A 20,148-nucleotide genomic window follows, 5' to 3' on the forward strand; every position below is an offset into this window, starting at 1 on the left:
CGCGACGCGGGGCGCGGGCGCGGCGCAGACACTCTATAAAGGGGCGAGCCCGGCGCGCCGGCGGAGACGGCGCCGCGCGGACGCCGCCAAAGTTTGCTTCTGCGCTTGGCGGAGAGGAGGCCGCCGAGGCCCGCTCCCCGCCGGGGCCCGCTAGAGCCGCACCGGAGCGGCGGGGCAGCGCGGGCAGCGGAGCCCGCGATGTGAGAGGCGCCCGGCAGTGCGCGTCCAGGTCCGCAGGCGCCCGGCCCCTCCTCGCCGGCGCGGCCGCTAATTGCGAACGCGGCCTCATTTGCATAGGCCGCCGGAGTCCGCTGGAGGCCGGCCAATCGGCGCGGCCCTCCACTAATGGCCATGCATTATTCACCAGCCTAATTGCTCAGCCCCATGCGCGGCCCGCGCAGCCGCCGCCGCCGCCGCCCTGCGCCCCGCGCCCGCCCCGCGCCGTCCCCGCCGTCCTCCCAGCTGATGCGGCTGCCCCGTGCGGGGTCGGAGCGCCGCTAGCAGCATGTCTCGGCGCAAACAGGCCAAGCCCCAACACCTCAAGTCGGACGAGGAGCTGCCGCCGCCGGACGGGGCTCCTGAGCACGGTGAGGGCCGGGAACTGCAGGGTGGTCCGGGTGCTGGGGCGCCCACTTGGTGTGGGGAGTGCGGTCTGCAGGAGCAGATCAGCGCATCTCGGGAGAGAAAAGTTCTCCGTGCCTGCGAGCAAATGTCGGAGTTGCGCCCGGCTCCCGGGCCAGGCCGGCCGGGGGGACCTGGGTCCTCCGCCGGAGCGCGCGGCCGCAAGGAGTTGCGGGCAAGTAAACTTGGCTCTGCTCCTCGGAGTTGGGGCGCTGTGCGCGAAGGGCGCTCGGCCGGGCGGCTGGGGGGCGACTGGAAGCCGGCGCGGCCGGACCCAGAGGCCTGCGAGCCGAAACGGAGCGGGTGGGGGTTCGGGCCGCCGCCTACACGCTGCCCCCCGGCCTCGCTGCATCCAGACATGGGGCGGGTCTTGTGACGGCGGAGACCTCGCGGACGCGCCCGACCCCGGCCCATCTCCGGAACGACTAGGAGTCGGAGCAACAACGGGATACGCTTCCGAGGCTCACCTTCAGCGGGTGTCGGAGGCCGCCGCCAGGCCAGCTTTGTTCGGCTTAGCGCGCCCGGTGCCCGGGTGCTGTGTGCCCGGAGCCAGCCGGGGGGCCCACGCAACCTCGCTGATCCCAGGCTGTGCTCCCCGCCCTCAGTACCGCTTGCATGCCGCCTAGAGTGACCCTTGGCCGCGAACCCCGCGATGTCCCAGAGCGATGACAAATCCGATGATCCCATTCGGAAACGAGTAGAAAGTAAACGTCTCTGGCCTTTCCTTAATGGCCGACCTGGGAATTAAGCTGGGGTGAGCGCAGCTGTAGCCATGGGGGGCTGGGTCCTTACACACCGTAGAACTCCAGCAAGTTTCTGGCTGGTTTCAAGTTTTTTTTTCTCTAGCGGTTTTTGTTGTTGTTGTTCTTTTGGATGCATCGAAATTGGGCACTGGAGGCACCTTTGCAATTAATTCGCTGGGAAAATTTTTCTCTTCGAAACACCCAAAAGTGAAGGACGGGCGCGGCGGAAGTTAGAGACTAACGAAGATTCGAATAAAATGTAGCTGAACTTTGGCACTATAAAGTTTAGAGAACCTCGAATCCGTTTCATCAAGTTAAAAGCTTCGGCCCTGGGCGCCGCCGGGCTTCTAATGCGCGCCCCACAGGGCTCCCAAGGGCGCCCTCAAAGAGGGCCGAGGAGGGGCGGCCGCGGGCACCGCACAGCCCGCAGTCAGCACGGACGTGAGATAATTTGTTCCTTAAAAAAATAGGTTAGCCAGCCTTTATGATTAACCCATTATAAACTGTTTGGAGGCAAATACTAATCTTTTTACTGTAAGAATTGGACTGCCTAAAAAAAAAAAAAAAAAAAAAAAAAGAGGGGAGAGTTTTAAGAGTTTGTCACACAGCGATGTAAATAAAGTTTGACAAAGCAGAATACATCTTCCTCAGAATGGAGAAAGTGAGAAAATGCGTAGAGCAGATAAGCTAAGGATTGAATTAAATAAAATTCAGGATGGATCTTTTTGTTGTGGAGGTGAGGGAGCGGTATCTTCGGCAGCAAGTCAGCCAAGATTAGAACAGACGATATGCTAAAAAGAAACGCTTGCATATGTTGGGTAGATTAAGGACAAAGAATCTTTTTGTCATGGAAATGGATTTTTTTGTTTTGTTTACTTCTTCACATAGAATTTCTCACACTTGGTTTGTTTTGTATTGCCCTCAATGACTACATGATCAAATGAATGGATTTATTTCTGCCGAATGAGAAAGACAGTCTTTCCTTCAAAAGAACTACATTGCATCCCAGTGAGGAATTTTAAAGCTTTATTATTGTGGCTCCTGAATAGCTTAAAATCGGCTTTCACAGCCGCCCCAAAATGCAACAATGTAAATACTTCTCAGCTTTGTAGGGTCGTTATCAAAATGTGCAATGTCTCCTCTTATTAAAGCATATTTTAATTAATAGAGTAAAACCTCTTGTATTTAACAATTAACAAGCTGAGGTGCTGCTGTTCATTTTTAATTTCACTTCAGAAATGTGAGCGTGATGAACTTAATAGTGTAAACATGTTGGAGGATATATAGTGCTGAAACCCTCAGAGCAATAATTTATGAGTTCTATTTTGAATTTGCCTTGCTTCTTGAATTGGTTTAGAGATTCACCACACCCAGGCTTTCCACCATGGTAAGAGTGGAGTTTTTGTCCAGCTTGTGTTTTCTACAGCTATTCTGAGTTCTAATCACGATGTTGCTACAGTCCCTGATCATATTTTGCAACAGGCCAGAAATAACCTGTCTGGGGCTGAGCCCTAGGAAAGCAGTGTATTTCCCGTGCCTGTTTGAAGGGGAGCTCAGGCAAACTATTAAAACAAGTTCTTTCAGATTTAATTGTTCTGAAGCAGATTGTTCATGGAGCATAAAAGATACTCTGTTTCCTGTAAAGTCAAGGAATGCTTATGTGTGTATTACTCTAAGATAACCAACTGAAGTTTATTTTTAAAAGACTAATGGTTGTACAAACTAAATTACTCCAACATGAACCAGATCTCTTCAGATTTTTAATTTGTGGGAATAAACATGTCTCCCGTGGAGTTACAATTGAGCTAAGTTAGGTTACAGTGTTTTACAAATGAAGTAAATAATTCCTTTGTATCATTTTGGGTGTAACATATTAATTAAAGCAATAGGTCCATCTACCAGTAAATTGATGTCATGAAAAACATACACTGGAAAAAATTTATAATGGACAGAGATGCAGAGGCACGTTACTTTATAGTTATAAAGCTCATATTTTTATAATTTCATTTTCAGGCTGCAGTTTTTAGGCAAGCAATGAAAACAGTGCTAAACAAAAATAGATTTGGAGCTATCCAATCTGATCACTGAATGAAATGATGATGCATTTAGAATAAGAAAATGGAAGCATGATTTATGTAAAGTTCTAAAGTTATCCTGTGGTAAAAATTTAAGATCATTCAAACTTGTATTCCTAATAGAAGCTGTCCTTTAAAATTACTTATTTGCTAATTATTTCATTCCCATTTTAGAAGTAAATGCTCTGGAGTTAAGTTAAATCTATGTCAACAATAATGATATCCTTTGAACCAGCTGAAGATTTTTGTTCTAAGAAAACTAATTAAAACTTCCAATGACAGTGCAGCACTTAACTCCCACTAAGAACTTTAAAGGTGTAATGTTGTTATCCTGTGTTGCATAAATGCAATTGAAGAAAGAAGCATTTTACTGTCCTTAGAGAGTATGTATTTAAAGAAGAACAAAAGCATATTGCAGTTTAAAAGTTTGCCATCCTGCATTTTGTTGGTACTAATTGCTTCAAAGTGTTTTTATTTTCTGCCAACTTATAGTATATGGCTATTTTAAGAATCCTTTCAAATATGGTGAGCCTGTGACCTAAGGATTTACCCGAGGAATTCACAGGCTGTGTTTAAATTCAGGGAAAGAAGGCACTCGGTGAAGAGGTCTTTTTTCTTTTATCTGTAGATGCAGGGTTTGCGTTCAGCTCCCCCAGCACACTACCCACATTTACAATTCAGCATACCAAAAGGACAATGCAGAAGCCACTTTCCAGCATCCGCAGGCAGATTGTTTTCTCTGAAACATAAAAAGTAAAAAGTTAGTAACCAATAAAAAGAAGGAAAACCTGCAAATATTTCTTTTAAAAATAACACTTAGCAACTTAACCCATTATAGGACACATATTGCTGTGATCAACAAAAAAGGGGCCCATTAATTCTACCTTTCACAGAGCTGATTATGTAAGTGACAAGAGTTAGGGAATTTTTGTGTACAATGCATCTTAAACTTTCACAGCATATGCATAATCCAGAATTTTTCAGTGTGTTCAGAGCCAGAGAAAGGAAAAGGTATGAAGTAACAGCAGGAATTACTTAGCAAGCTGATTATTTTTTGTATCCACAATGATGGTGAAAGCAGGCAAAAGTGGGTCAGATTTCATTTTCAGCTTCAATCTCTAAGGAGTTCTACCATTCATCTCCAGGTAGCCTGAAGAATATTTTCTTTCAGGGGGAAATGCAGCAAAGGTACAGCCAAGGTTTCTATTCTGCAGTCTGACCGTCAGTTGGAATTTAGTATTCTTAAATGTAAGTATTGGCACAGGCTTCCATTTAAGTAAATTTAAAATCTTTTTAACTGCTAATAAGGTTATTCCTGATCTGGTAATGCTGCCAGATAGTTTTAAGAAGCATAAATTTTAAATAATGTAACAGGAAAGGTGTTTTTGGGATTTTTTTTTTTTTCTGTTTTACTGGCTTTGCTTTTCCTACATGATTTCCTGATTCATTTCTAGGATGAGAGCAACATATCTTAGATAGTCTCATGAAGATGTGAACTAATTTTACTACTGTTAGGGTAGCTTTGTAATTACAGCATAAGTTAAGCTGCTACACATTTCATACATAATCAGACATAAATAAAACCTATGTGAAAATCAAATACTTTACTATTTAAGTGAACTTTGATTTCTAAAAAAAATCTTGAATTTTCTTCTCTTGTAATTTCAACACACTTATGATTTAAAATGTAGTTGTGTGTAGTTTCCAAGCAAACAAATAAGGGAAGTCATGTTACAAAAAGTATAAAATATTAACAAGGTAATGGAATGGCCTCTATGTTACAGATTAAGATTGATTTGTTTCTTAATTAAAGGGAAGAATTTTCGAGCATTCACCAACGAGACCAGATGAGGCCAGTTGGTATCTAAATATTTTCCTCGGTGGGCCTTTTTAAATCACCCCCAGATTAGTTCTACGAGCTATCAGAGATCCTACTCCCTTTGCATTCTGTGAACAGCGGCCACACAGCGTAGCATAGAAAGCCTTTTTGTCTGCTGTCTGTGAAAGGTGGGCTGCAGAGTGCTGGGCAGCCTCCGACAGACTCTCCCTGAAGGTGGGTAGTTAGAAGTGCTTTGACAAACCTTGCTGATTTAACCTTTGCCTGCTTTGCCCTGCCAGGGGTGGCCACTAGATGTCAAGCTCATAATACAATTAGTGCATCTGTGCTGTTGACCTTGGCAACAGGACTCACCACTGTTCTGCTAAGTGTGAACACTGAATCTGAGTGTTAACTAGAGATCCCAAGAGTTTGTTCCATGCAGCACAGCTTATCAAATGCCATCTAGTCCTGCACAAGTGTTTATAGTTCTTGGAAGAAGAGAAACCGACTTTCTTTTGTGTAGCCATTGCTTCTTGAACTGTTTAGTTAACCCTGCAGGTGCCACAGTGCTTTGACTTCATTCCTCAGTGTTATTGGACTTCTTTTTTTTCCAAGAGTGACCTCAGCTGAACTGTTTGATAATTCTGTTGTACGATGTGCTTGTGTGGGAGTCACTGGCTTCAGCATGGCTGTTCCTGGCTGATTTTCTACGTATGTGCAGGCTTCTGCCATAGAATTTAAACAGTGCTACAAAGTGATGACAAATCATGGAATGATTTAGTCACCTGATCCCAAGTGTGGCAGCCTAATGGTTATGGCTGATCCAAGCCTTTTTCCTGGTCACAGCATAGATGGTCCCCTCCAGGGCCATTTAAATGTGAGGATTTATACTTCTAATTTTGCTATCAATCTATTTATTTCTGTGCATGGTGGATTTGAAAAATGGCCAGTGGGTGGGTAATTATGTAGGCACTTGACAGGAAACACATCGTGAAATAGTTAATTTCACATGTCAAATCTGCAAAGCCTCATCTTCTATATTTATACTATTTCACCTGAGCCAAAAGTGACCTGGCCAAATCTTCCATTCACTCCTCACCGAATTTTGATTAAAATTATTTGTCTCTGTTGAAGAATTTCAGGTTTGTGTATTTAAGCATAGATAGGGATATGTGTATTCACTGGGAGCGTGATTACAACATAACATCTAAGTGAAAGGACTATTGTGCAACCTTGAAGTGTAACAAACATCTTATTATCTGGTGCAGCGTCAGGGCTGATAGTTAGAGCAAGTACGCATGCTGTGCTGCTCCCATCTGCATGTACCCATAAAGGAACAGTGTCTCTGCCCCCGATGCTTTACTGCAGATTAAAACTGCAAACATTTTGAGCAGAAGACGTTTGGTGCCTGTGCCACAGGTGGTCATGACTTAACAAATTTGAGATGTGGGCCACTGAGTAAGAGGGAGTGTGCAGGTCAGTGCCGTGTTGAGCATAGCAAGAGTGCCCTCCACCGTTCAACTCTGTGAGCACAAGCTAAAGGTCTGGGGAAAAGGACAGAAAAATTTTCTATTGCGCCTGGAATTTCTTCTACATTGTTAAACACAGTGGGGGTCTCTATTTGTCTCCTCCTGTGTCACAGCTTGGGCTCAGTATGTGATAATTCATCTTTCTTTATGGGATTCAGAGCTATCATAAGGAGTTAAAAAGAATTAATTTGCAAGAAAATAAGTGTCTCCTAACAATTTAGGAAAACTTGAAAAATGCTTACTAGATTTTTTTAAAAATGGGAAAGCAAAGAAAGTACAGTTGCCTGTCCTGAAGATACACATGGCATTTTAAAGTTACTTATTAAAGTGGAGAAGTTAACATGCCTCTTCCAGTACTTAAACAAGTTTTGCTTCTGCCTTTGTGAATTGTAATGAATTAATAATGTGTGATAAAAGTGTGACAGAATAAAAGTAAAAATGAGACCACAAAACACCTTTTACTTCTTTGTAATTGATGATCTTACAAAGCAGGGTACTCCTAAAAAGAGAAAAATTAAGTCTTGACAGTAACTTTAGCTAGAAATTTGTTAAGTAAGCATGATGCCTCCAATATTGTCAGATATAATGGTTTCACTTGTGACTTTAAAAGATGATCATTTCACCTATCTTCTGACACGTTATTCTCTGAAAAATAGTAAAGCATGATGGGAGTATATTATGTAACAGCCAGGAATGAGATTGCTGAGGGCTTCTTTCACAGTGAGTCAGTCCTAAGAATAACAGTATTTCTGTAAAACATTTTCTGTGTGCTTTACCTGGGTATAGAAAAGTATATGTATGTTTGAAGCTGCTGCCCTTAGAGCTTCCCTTTTGTTCAAGCGTTTCTCTGAAGTGCTGTGACGGGGATGCTTTCTCCTTTGTATACAAGTGAGAAACAGAAATCACACCAGAACACGTGAGGAACGATGAAGTTAGAACCCCTGAAAATGTTAGGTAAAAATAGCAAACGTTGGGATAACTGTAGATCAAACTGAAATAATTATATTTTTAGCCTGTGTAGTACAAGTGATGGATGTGGCATCACGGATTTGATGTATAATGGATCTCAGGGAAGGAGAGTTCTGAGAGTTGGTCCCGGGCCTCTTCACGTTCATACATGACCAGGGCAGCAAGTACATTTGGTTCAGTCCCTTGCCTGTTTGTAATTTCAGCTCTATCAGTAAACAATCAGTGTGCAAAAATAAATTACTTTGACACTAATAATAATGTTTACAATGCTTGTTTTTAAATTCTCCCTTTAAAGAAAGAAAATGAACATTGCCTTTGTGATAATTTCTTAAACTTGTTACTGGTGTCCTGTTGTTACAAAGTACCTCCCTAACAGGAACTTATCTTGAAATAGCAATTTTAAGCCATATTTTCATGGATGTAATAACTTCTATATTTAAAACACTGTGAGTTCAAAATGTTAGTGTAATTAAAAGATGGTTAACTCATTTTAACCTGACATAATATTGCCTTTAAATGATGCAGGATTAAAGGTTTAGCAGTTAGATGATACAATTGCAAATTACATTCAGAGTTCTCCTGCATAGATTTTCTTATTCTAATTATAATACACGTCTGCAATCAATATAATAAGAAGAGCCACGGAAATAAGTTATACAAATCATTCTTTTCACAGTGTATCTCAAGTCGACACTTGGGCTCTGCACATTAGTAAAATGTCTTGCTATTCCGAAGAGCCCTGTTCTCAGTAAAAAGTCCTCAATTTGGCTTACTTCCTGCCAATTCAATTGAAGTGCTTGTTGCTGAATAATCTTAAAGTATGCAAACAAAATTCAATCCTGTATGTGACATGCTAGGTTGTTTTTGTGTTCAAGACCATCTTTTAGAAATTGTGATTCACTGTAACTTTTTTAGAGTGCTGATAACATTTAAATTTTGATCACAAAATTGCAGTTGAGCATGTGAGAATAATACTTAACATGATCATGTTTTTAGTGTTTTATATAAACTGATAGAAATTAGAAGTGCCAATTCTGATTTATTTGCTCAAATAAGAAATCTAAATAGTATTGAACACTTTTTGTCACTAATTAGAGTTTTTAAGATACCTTTTAGTCAGAAGTGAAATTTATTATGAAGCGTTGGTGATAAACAAATTGTTAACCAGTTGTCAGTTTCCTTAGGTTCATTAGCACTGTTAACTTTAACAGATCCAAATGGTCAGAATGCCAGCTTTACAATTTCCTTCAATTTGAAGGAATGTAAGTAGCAGATTGTTTTACTTTGACAAGAATATCATCATTATGTTGAGGTAATTATCACTTAAACTTACACTAAACAAAATCACTTACTTGGCAGAAAGAACTTAAATATTCTATGTATAGTCTCTACAGTTGAGACACTATTGTAATTTAGCATTCTACCCATGAGAAAAAATGAAATTACCTATAGGAAAATTCCCGAACTCAATTCATTTGAAAATGAACCCTAAAAAATGCTTAACGCATAAAAAACTAATGGAAAGTAAAAATGCAAATCTTTAAGGTAAATAGAGATTTGTTTGGGTCAAGACCTTTGCAAAAAAAAGCACAAGATCTTTGGGTAAAACAAAAATGTTTCTGTATATCACATGCTATAGTTTATTACAAAGAAAATCTGGAAAATGTTCATTTGTACAAATAATTCTTTCAACATTGAACTGACTTTGAATGATGCAGAAGTCGGCACAACTCTTAAGCATTTTCTCTGAATAGAAAAGTGCTCCTTTAATAAAATATATATTGTTTAATTTTGTAAAATTATAGTTATATACCACGTGGATGTTTCTGTGCATCATGTAAGTTACACATTTTATCTTACCTAAGGAATTTATAAGCTAAAAATATATCAAGCAACTAGCAATTTTAATTTTGTTAAGATTTTCCTTTTTTAAAAAAAGGTTTATATCACAACTTTAAAATGTTGTAAAATAACTTCTGAAGTCAGTCCCTTGTTTAATCATTTGATTGCTTAATGCAGATGAACTTTTTAAAATACCTATTTAGATTACTTATTTAATGGGTAAATCTAAGAACATTCCACAGTTAAGAAACTTTAAAGCAGAAATTCTTGCAATTTTATGAAAAATTTTAAGATACAGGCCTAGAATTTTAAATAGCCCTTATTTTTGTGATCAATCACTAAGAAATTGTTTACCTGAAGATTTTAGGTTGTATTGCCTTTTTTGCCCTATTCCATAACCTTAGCAGGTTTACAATTAGATGCTGCATACATTGAGGAAAGTTGAGTGCTCTGAGTGTTTTGTTAATGTGCCTATCTGCAGTATAAATCGCGGTGCCTTTGCTTGCAGCTACCCTCAACCTCATTACAGATACCTATTACATTCCTTCCTCTGCGCTGTAATGAGGCTGCTCGCTGCAGCCTGATCTTCCGTGCTGAATTTAGTTTAAAAGTCTAGCAGCCTTTATGGGCTACAAGCTCTAACTTCTTTTCCCCTTCAAATGGCTTAGCCAGTTAAGAAAATGCTAATTGAATGCTGCTAATAATTTTTTAAAGGCATGTATAAATTACCTGGAAATAATGGCCTCATGGAGAGCAGCAGGACTAGCCTCAAAAAATATTTTTATTTCTTTTCCAGGAGAGAGAGCTGTGTACTTTCACTGAATATGTTTTAAAAATCAGTTTTCTCTACTGAACTCGGTGCTGAATTATTTCTCCAAAACCCTAAAAGAAAAAAATAAAGACTTTTTAGCAAATTGTGTGCTGATGATTAAACATTAGTTTTTTTGTGCAGACCGACCTTAAGGATATTTTGTTCTCACATTCAACTACACGTGTTTAACAAAGAGCTGACTTGCAGCTGTCATTGGCTCTGTTCAAACTGATTTGTTGCTGTCGCTCCATCTGTAAGTTGACAAAAAGCAGCTATGAGTCGGTAACACTCAGGCGGCAGGGAGAACCCAGTAGTGCTTGGGCGGGACTTTGCACAACCCAGCTCTCCAAAAGGTAGCAGCCAGAAGCGTGATCGCGTGTCCATGTCTCATTCCTGTACAGCTCTTTATTTGATCAGGTGTGAATTAGAGTTGTTCATTAAACACGGTTGTTATTCGGCACAAGAGGGTAAGGGGAGACAGAGGAAGTGGCTGCCTACAACAGTAATTAAACATGTGTAACCAATTAGAGGGTTTTCCACTATGGCACAAGCATATAATTTGCTAAGTCTTTCTATGAGAATAGATGAAAATAGGTACAAAAAGTGTGTCTGACTACAACATTCTCATGTTAAACATGTCAACATAAATGAACTTTAAATATATAATTTCTAGTTTGTTAACAAACCACTGAACTCTATTGGCTAATCACAATAACATGTAATTTTAGTTCATCTTGCCAAGAAATATTGCATCTGACAGAGCCAGTTAATTGTATTAAACATGATTCATTTTAGGCCTAGCCTATATTGATAGTCATCTGGCAAACCTAAAATGTAGAAATGTGCCCCTTCTACAAGGGAAGTCTGGACAAAAAGGATTCAAATAGGATGGTCGAACTCTTTAAGTCAGGAGAGATTGTTCTCAGCAGAAATGCAAGAAGTGCTTATATTTTCTTTGTTACATTTATAAATGAAAGTATTTAACCGAAATTTCCTACAGGAAAGAAATGCCTATCGATTCCAAGGGTTCTATAGAATTACTTTAGATCTGTACCGCCTCAGCCCTGCATAGAGATAAATCCTTGCAGCAGCCGAGCCGAGACCACACCACAGTGCAGGCAGCCCTGCTCAGGTGCTGACGCGCTGCGGAGGTTGTGGATTAGTTTAGCAGTGTTAAGTGAACTGGCAGAGGCATCTGTAATTTCACTGGAAATGAGGAAGCCCGATGGTAAAGGGGAGCCCTAATGAGCCCATCGAAGCTGGCTTTGTACCCAACCGACAGGGTGGCTGTGGATTGTATGAAAATATTGGAAATCAATGACTTCTATGGAATTTCATTAAGAAGCAGTATCCACAATTGATAGAGCCTCATAATTTGATGGATTGTGCTAAGAAAATGATTAGCTAGCTAGAAAGAGTCATAGAACACACATGCTGGGACGTCAGAAATGTTGAAGTGGGGTAATTTGTACAAAATAAAAAATATTGATTTTACTTATGGGCAGAATTTTGAAACTGAGGGCGGTTGTCTGGCAGGCCCTGCTGATGGCGTCCTTTGGTTTCCTAGGCGTCCCTGGGGAAGGCGCAGAAGACGCAGACAGTGGGAACGAGAGCCGGAGCGGCGGGGAGGAAACCAGCGTGTGCGAGAAATGCTGCGCGGAGTTCTTCAAGTGGGCCGACTTCCTGCAGCACAAGAAGAGCTGCACCAAGAACCCACTGGTGCTCATCGTGGGTGAGGATGAGCCTGCGCCGCCTGCGGAGGAGTTCCCAGAAGCCTCACCTACCAGCTCACCAGGAGAGCGGGCCGAGGCCGAGAGTGAGGCTGCCGAGGAGGCCGCCCCGGCAGAGGGCGAGGCAGAGGCCCCGGCGCCTGCGCGTGAGCTCGAGCCCATGGACGTGGAGGCACCCGGGGACAAGGGCAGCACAGGCCCGGGCACGCCCGCCCCACCACCCCCAACACTGGCCCCTGCCCCTGAGCCCACCACACCGGCCTTCGCGATGCCCAGCACCAACGTAACGCTGGAGACGCTGCTCAGCACTAAGGTGGCTGTGGCGCAGTTCTCACAGGGCGCCCGCGCAGCTGGGAGCACGTCGGGCACAGGCGTGGGGGCTGTAGCCATCCCCATGATTCTGGAGCAGCTGGTGGCCCTGCAGCAGCAGCAGATTCACCAGCTGCAGCTCATCGAGCAGATACGCAGCCAGGTAGCCCTTATGAGCCGCCAGCCTGCGCGGCCACCCCTGAACCCAGTGGTGGCAGCAACAGCTGCGACAGCACCAGCACCTGGCACACCTGGCCCACCTTCCCTGGCTGCACACCCTGCACGGCAGCTCTCAGCTACTCCGGCCCCCAGCTCTGCAGGCCCCACAGGTCCACAGGCCACCTTCGAGAGCCCCCAGCCACTTTCACAACCTGCATCAGGAGCAAGCCCCCAAGAGGGCCCCAGTTCAGCGGAGTGCGCAGCGCCCCCAGCCTCCAGCATTGGGCCTACTGCACCAGGCAGCACCCCGCAGCTGCAGAATGAGTCCACGCCCCCTGCCCTGGGCCCTGGGTCCCTGCTCAGCTCAACTCCCAGCCTGCCAAGCCCTCTGCTACCTCAGTCCTCTTCTAGCAGCGTCATCTTCCCCAACCCCTTGGTCAGCATTGCTGCTACAGCCAATGCGCTGGACCCGCTGTCAGCCCTCATGAAGCACCGTAAGGGCAAGCCACCCAACGTGTCAGTATTTGAGCCGAAGGCCAGTGCCGAGGACCCCTTCTTCAAGCACAAGTGCAGGTTCTGTGCCAAGGTCTTCGGCAGCGACAGCGCACTGCAGATCCACCTGCGCTCACACACTGGCGAGCGGCCCTTCAAGTGCAACATCTGTGGGAACCGCTTCTCCACCAAAGGTAACCTGAAGGTGCACTTCCAGAGGCACAAGGAGAAGTATCCCCACATCCAGATGAACCCCTACCCAGTCCCAGAGTACCTCGATAATGTGCCCACCTGCTCGGGAATTCCCTATGGCATGTCACTGCCCCCAGAAAAGCCGGTAACCACCTGGCTGGACAGCAAGCCAGTGCTGCCAACAGTGCCCACATCTGTGGGACTGCAGCTGCCTCCCACCATCCCCAGTACTCACAGCTACACTGACTCCCCTAGTGTTACCCCCATCAGTCGCTCCCCCCAGAGGCCCTCTCCTGCATCCAGCGAATGCACCTCCTTGTCTCCAGGCCTCAACCACGCTGATGCCAGCATCTCAGTGACAGCCGAGTCCCCACAGCCACTCCTCAGTGGATCTTTGACTAAAACAGAACAAACTGTTGGCCTGCCTTGCACAAATGCAAGGACAGGGGACATTCCTGTTGGTGGACAGGTCAGTGCTGTGTCCACATCTGCAGCCACTGCTGTCACAGACAGCACTTCCACCAGCCTTGGCAGCCCCAGTCTTCCAGCAGCCTCTGACCAGTTCAAGGCCCAGTTTCCCTTTGGTGGCCTGCTTGACTCTATGCAAACGTCAGAAACCTCAAAACTGCAGCAATTGGTAGAGAACATTGATAAGAAGATGACAGATCCAAATCAGTGTGTCATCTGCCACCGGGTGCTGAGCTGTCAGAGCGCCCTGAAGATGCATTACAGGACGCATACAGGGGAAAGGCCCTTTAAATGCAAGATCTGTGGCCGAGCCTTTACCACCAAGGGCAACCTAAAGACACACTTTGGGGTTCACCGGGCCAAACCACCCCTGCGGGTGCAGCACTCCTGTCCCATTTGCCAGAAGAAGTTCACAAATGCGGTGGTGCTGCAGCAGCACATCCGAATGCACATGGGGGGCCAGATTCCCAACACGCCACTGCCAGAGGGCTTCCCGGATGCCATGGATGCGGACCTGCCCTTCGATGAGAAGAACGTGGAAACCCTGAGCAGTTATGACGATGACATCGATGAGAACTCGATGGAGGAGGACACAGAACTAAAGGACACGGCCAGTGATTCGTCCAAACCACTCCTTGCCTACTCGGGGTCCTGCCCACCCTCACCTCCCTCGGTCATCTCCAGCATTGCTGCCCTAGAGAATCAGATGAAAATGATAGATTCAGTCATGAACTGTCAGCAGCTGACCAGCTTGAAGTCTGTGGAAAATGGATCCGGGGAAAGTGATCACCTCAGCAATGATTCCTCGTCTGCAGTGGGGGACCTGGAGAGCCGCAGTGCAGGCAGTCCTGCCCTGTCAGAATCCTCATCCTCCCAGGCACTGTCACCTGCCAACAGCAATGGCGAGAGCTTCCGCTCTAAGTCCCCAGGCCTTGGCAATCCGGAGGACCCACAGGAGATCCCACTAAAGACAGAAAGGCCGGACAGCCCACCCCCAGGCCCAGGAAATGGAGGTGCCCTGGACCTGACAGCCAGCCACCCTGGCCGGCCCATCATCAAGGAGGAGGCCCCCTTCAGCCTGCTGTTCCTCAACAGAGAGCGGGGTAAGTGTATGAGCACTGTGTGTGGTGTCTGTGGCAAGCCCTTTGCTTGCAAGAGTGCGTTGGAAATCCACCACCGCAGCCATACCAAGGAACGGCCATTTGTCTGCTCAGTCTGCAGGCGGGGGTGTTCCACTATGGGTAATTTAAAACAGCACTTACTGACACACAAATTGAAAGAGCTGCCTTCTCAGGTATTTGACCCCAACTTTACTCTAGGTCCCAGCCACAGCACTCCTAGCCTGGTCTCCAGCCCTGCGCCCGCCATGATCAAAATGGAAGTGAATGGTCACAGCAAGGCCATCGCACTGAGCGAGGGCCCACCACTGCCAGCTGGGGTCCAGGTCCCCACAGGGCCCCAAACAGTGATGACCCCAGGCCTGGCACCCATGCTGGCACCCCCACCACGCCGGACACCTAAGCAACACAACTGCCAGTCCTGTGGAAAGACCTTCTCCTCAGCCAGTGCCCTGCAGATCCATGAGCGCACCCACACTGGGGAGAAGCCCTTCGGCTGTACCATCTGTGGGAGGGCCTTCACCACCAAGGGCAACCTCAAGGTAAGGGGGCCTTGGGCTTGAGGCTGCGGCTGAACCACAAGGGTACCTCCACAGCTCTTTGTGCTGATTGTCGTGGGCTGAATGGAAAAATTCTGCTCTTGCCTTGGCCCAGAGGATAAGACGTTAGAGGGTATCCTGTGTGGATATGAAGTGACTTATGTGTGGGGGTATGAGTATGTAGTATGGGTGGTGTGAAGTGTACATATGTGTACTATGTACATATATGTTCATATGCTAATACCCTCAAAGCATGTATCTCATTCAACAGAGGAAAGAATAGGAGTCTAGGCCTCCTTTCCAAAGAACATAACCACCTCTGTTGACTGCTGCGGCAGTCAGGATGATAGCACACACATTGCAACTTGGAGAGCAAGCTCAGGGCAGGAAACTCTTAAATCTGATAATAAAATAAATTTGACCTTTAATCACACACATATAATACAAATAAGTCAAAGATGAGACTCAGTGACTTCTAAAAGGTTCTTATCCACAGAGGGGGCGCAGGTGAGAAGCTCTCCACCAGGAGGGGACCAAAGAGAAAACACAGCAGCAGCACTGTGTCTTCCTCAGGAGACATAAGGTGGGCAAGATGCTGCTGACTCCTAGGGCATGTGTCCACAAGACCTTAGCTAAATGTGCTTTATAAAGCATATATTCCAAGGACAGGCAGTGAGCTCACTTTGTTCTGTAAAACATGTTCCATAAAACATGTCTACAGAGACTGCCTGTGATGGGACAGAATTTCTCCAGAGACAGTCAAAGCCCAACACTGGTAGCTTCTCTGCTGGACTTGTGTTGTAAGGATAAGAGCTGCCTGAGGACTCTGCTGTTGCAGATGGCCCTAAGATGTTTTAGAACTAATGCTTCCTTGTTTAAAAGAAAGAGGAAAAAGGCACCAGTTGATGAAGAGTTCAAGCAGAGGATGTTTCCTGGAAGCTCTGGAAATTCCCTGTGGGCTTTTAGGTTTATCAGGTGTGTTAACTGAAAGAACACACTCATTAACTTGCTGGTTTTGCTTTTTGCATTCACAAAATGAAATATTGCATATATGAGATGCTCAGAAAAACTTCCCTGTGTTTTTACTATGCCTAAACAAACGCTTACAATGGGGACAGCACTGTGGAACAACATAAACAGGACATACCCATCTCACAGTTGTGGACTCTCTTACTGTGGCTTATCTATCTTACACAGGTACACATGGGAACTCACATGTGGAATAATGCCCCTGCAAGGCGTGGTCGCCGCCTGTCCGTGGAAAACCCCATGGCCCTGCTAGGTGGTGATGCCCTGAAGTTCTCTGAAATGTTTCAGAAGGACCTGGCAGCTCGAGCCATGAATGTTGATCCCAGCTTCTGGAACCAGTATGCAGCAGCCATCACTAATGGGCTCGCCATGAAGAACAATGAGATCTCTGTCATTCAGAATGGAGGTATCCCCCAGCTCCCAGTAAGTCTAGGCGGAAGCGCCATTCCCCCTCTGGGTACTATGACCGGTGGGATGGACAAGGCCCGCACTGGCAGCAGCCCACCCATTGTCAGTTTGGACAAAGTAAGCTCGGAAACCGGAGCCAGCCGTCCATTCACAAGATTTGTTGAGGATAACAAGGAGATCGGTATAAACTAGCTGGACTCACTGGGACTCAATCCATCTTTTCTGTCCATGCTCACATTTTATAGTGTGAGCGTCAGGCTTTGGACCCTCATGCTAGGTTCTCATTAAAATTTTACTTATGGCAGAAATACTTTGACCGTGTGGCTGCCAAAAGGTCGTCTGTGAGCGCTGCATGGTACTTTGCTCAACAGTGGGTTTGACTGTTCTTAAGAACTCTGCAACCTTTTAAATAAATTCCACTTAAAAAGAATAAAAAAAAAAAAAGAAGAAGTGCTTGGAAAACCGCCTTAGAACAGAAAGAGCTCAGAGCATTTCCACTTTCTTTGTCCTAAAACCTAATAACCCTTGCAGGGGAGAATGGGGGTCCCCTGTAATATTCCAGTGAACCCCACTCGATGGTTTTGTTCAAATTAGTTAGAAACTTGAACTATGTTTTAGGAACTCTTCATCTTTAAGAAGTGGTTCAGTACTCTCAATGCTGTGTATTATGACAGTATCATTGTCCGTAGTATTTATAATGTTAAGATTATGCGGGTAACAGACAATAAAATAGCCCCAACCTTAAATGAAGCTTTTGTACTGCAGAATACATCTGGCTATGTGATTTTTTTTTAAAGCAAGATTTGTTTTACCATAAATAAGTGGATTATTTCAATGCAGGCAAAATTGTGACGTTCTATTGGGAAAGATAGCATGCCTTTTGTGTGCAAGTACCTGTCAGTAACAAGCCTTTTATTATTTTTTTTTAACTTAAATGTTTGTAGCTGCTATGTGGACAGTTGTTCTCTAGTGTGGTCTGTAGCCCAGCGCTTGGTTGGGAAACAAGTTACAGACAAGCATCACCATAAGTTATTCACAACATTATAAACAGTTGTGAGTAAATATTTCACATTATCAAAGCTGTACAATAAAAAGGTAATGTTTGTATAATGTGGTTGCAAATTCTTAATTTATATGATTGCACTTTTAGTATTTTGTATTAGGGAGGTTTGTCTATAATTTGAAAATTTAAAAAGATGTAAAGTATTTTATAAATAGTACTTTGGTTTAAGGAAAATGGAAAAAAAATCCTGTTATGGTTTCTTGTTTTGTCTTAAGGTCAAACAATATGAAAAATCTATGCTACTTAAGCAGAAAAGCCACCAACACTTGTCAGCGCCTCAATAAAATAAGGCCTGCCATTTCTTAATTTAACATGATTTATTTAACTTTTCTACAAAGCCCATTTAAAAACTGTGACCACCCTAAAATTTGGACAAGTTAATCTTAGAGCTGTGACATCAATACAAGTCCAGAAATAACTGAGAAATGTTGTATAGATATGATTTTTACTGTACACTTTCCTGTCTCTTTCTCACATGCACACAAACAAAATTGTAACCGCGTAGTAGTGATGGTTACGCATAGAGTGAAAGAAATAGCAAGTGTCTGGCAGCATAACCAGTCAGAACTTTGAACTTTCCTGAATTCCTGATTTTATTTATTATCTTCTCAATGAAAACAAAGCACAATGTCCTCTGATTATTCAAAGTACAATCTTCTGCTGATGATTTTATCTAAATTGCATCACGTGAGCAAAGGTGGGGTTAAATCAAAACTTGAACGCCAGTGTTGTGTGTACTACCTCATTCTTGTGCATTGCAAATGTGCTGGGATCTGACACAGTGAACTTCCAACAACAGAATTGTTCAAGAGATATTGTGAGTAGCTGGGTTACAGCGTGAGGAGCTGTCAGCCCCTGAAGAAGGAATCAGACAGTGAATCTTCTCAGTTGAAACAAAAATAGAACAATCTTTCTAACACAAGTCCAGCAACAGCAAAGGGTGTTGGAGGAGGACAGGCTCCTCTGTCAGCATGTTGTTGAACAAAGAGTTTCAAAGGCTCTTTAGCTGTTTGTTTCTGTTGGAAATGAACACTGAACTCTACAACTCTGTTTTCCGTGTGGTGAGATGTGACACCTCTGTGTCACACCTCTGTGTCTTGCCGACTCTCCTGTTGGATGAGTGACAAGGGTGTGTCCGCATTGGGAAGAGGAAACCGAGGTGGCTTAATGTTGCTGTGTTTCAGCAGTTGAATGTTTTGTTATTTATCTTTGTCCTTTTGTTGTGTTTTGTTTTGTTTCGTTTTTGTTAGTATTTGGCATTCTGTTAGTGTCCTCTCTTCTCCCAGAAGGATGTGTATATAATTTAAAAGAAATGTAAAGTGTTATAAATAAGGTGGCTCATGAAGGGACAAGTGAGACCGACCCCAGTCTGTACTCAGGGCTGGCTCATCCCTGCATGGTGAAGAGAGACACTATTTTTTTACTGTAATACCATGTAGGGTGAGGACCTCCCTGAGCCAACTGGGAATTGTTACCTAGATCCAATATTTTTTATGATTAAATCTTGTGGCTTGACACATCTACTGATTGAACTGGATGTCTTAGTCTAGGTTACTATTTTTGTCATATGGAACTGAATAAAATGCAGGATGTGATATTATTTCTGTACTGCGTTCCTTGATTCTTCTCATGGAAAAGTGTAATTTGAGGTGGTCATTTATGGTGGATGTGTGCCCACGGTGTGCTACAAGGAAAGTCAGTGAGAATTGACAGCTTAGATATCAGCAACTTTGGGGCTTTTTTCCAAAATAAAAATTCATTCTTCTAATTTTAGAATTTTTTTACATGACTCATGGAAGAAAGTGTAATAGAAAATGCCTACTTGTTAAAGACTCAGCCGTGCCCAAAGATGACTGTACTCAGTTGCCTTCCCCTCACTGGCATAAGTGAAAATAATGGTTTTTCAGGTCACTTGAATAAATAAATGTGCATCAAGTAATGTTGCAGGAAGAAACATGAGCAGGAATGTGCTCACTGCGCCACCAACACCACAGACAGCTGCATGAGTTTACTAATATTGGCCCTGTGTGTGTTCTCCAAATGGAGGACATCCTTTATCTTTAAATAAGCTTTATCTCATGGATAACAATTAATAAGACTCACAACTTTAAATAATTTAATTGCTTCTGGATTTTATGATATATAATCCATTTCTTTTCTGAGAAAAAAATTTAAAGAAATAACTACTGATACAGAGAAGCCACAGTAATCTTTATCAGGGAAGGATTAGGC

General features: G+C 44.0%; 1 protein-coding gene across 2 annotated transcripts; it reads left to right on the plus strand.

Annotated features, from left to right (window-relative positions):
• The first annotated feature begins 505 nt into the window (after positions 1 to 505).
• On the plus strand, positions 506 to 17,045 carry Sall3 (spalt like transcription factor 3). 2 transcript variants are annotated; one of them, XM_004640200.1, is made up of 4 exons: positions 506 to 587; positions 11,977 to 14,862; positions 15,079 to 15,419; positions 16,614 to 17,045. In XM_004640200.1, exons 1-4 carry the CDS (start codon positions 506 to 508, stop codon positions 17,043 to 17,045), a joined length of 3,741 nt encoding a protein of 1,246 aa, XP_004640257.1. The 2 variants fall into 2 exon arrangements, with proteins under 2 accessions (XP_004640257.1, XP_004640256.1); XM_004640199.1 differs by having other exon boundaries at positions 11,977 to 15,419.
• Positions 17,046 to 20,148: the final 3,103 nt, after the last annotated feature.

This window comes from Octodon degus, unplaced genomic scaffold, assembly GCF_000260255.1.
Source record: "Octodon degus isolate 3935 unplaced genomic scaffold, OctDeg1.0 scaffold00120, whole genome shotgun sequence".
Classification (NCBI taxonomy): Eukaryota; Metazoa; Chordata; class Mammalia; order Rodentia; family Octodontidae; genus Octodon; species Octodon degus.

What these genes read in the sequence shown, in the direction of transcription:
- Sall3 (XM_004640199.1), top strand. Translation starts at nt 506, where the DNA reads ATGTCTCGGCGCAAACAGGCCAAGCCCCAACACCTCAAGTCGGACGAG. An exon ending in GGACGGGGCTCCTGAGCACG is followed by an intron (nt 588 to 11,976) that starts GTGAGGGCCGGG and finishes TTGGTTTCCTAG; the next exon opens with GCGTCCCTGGGGAAGGCGCA. An exon ending in CCACCAAGGGCAACCTCAAG is followed by an intron (nt 15,420 to 16,613) that starts GTAAGGGGGCCT and finishes TATCTTACACAG; the next exon opens with GTACACATGGGAACTCACAT.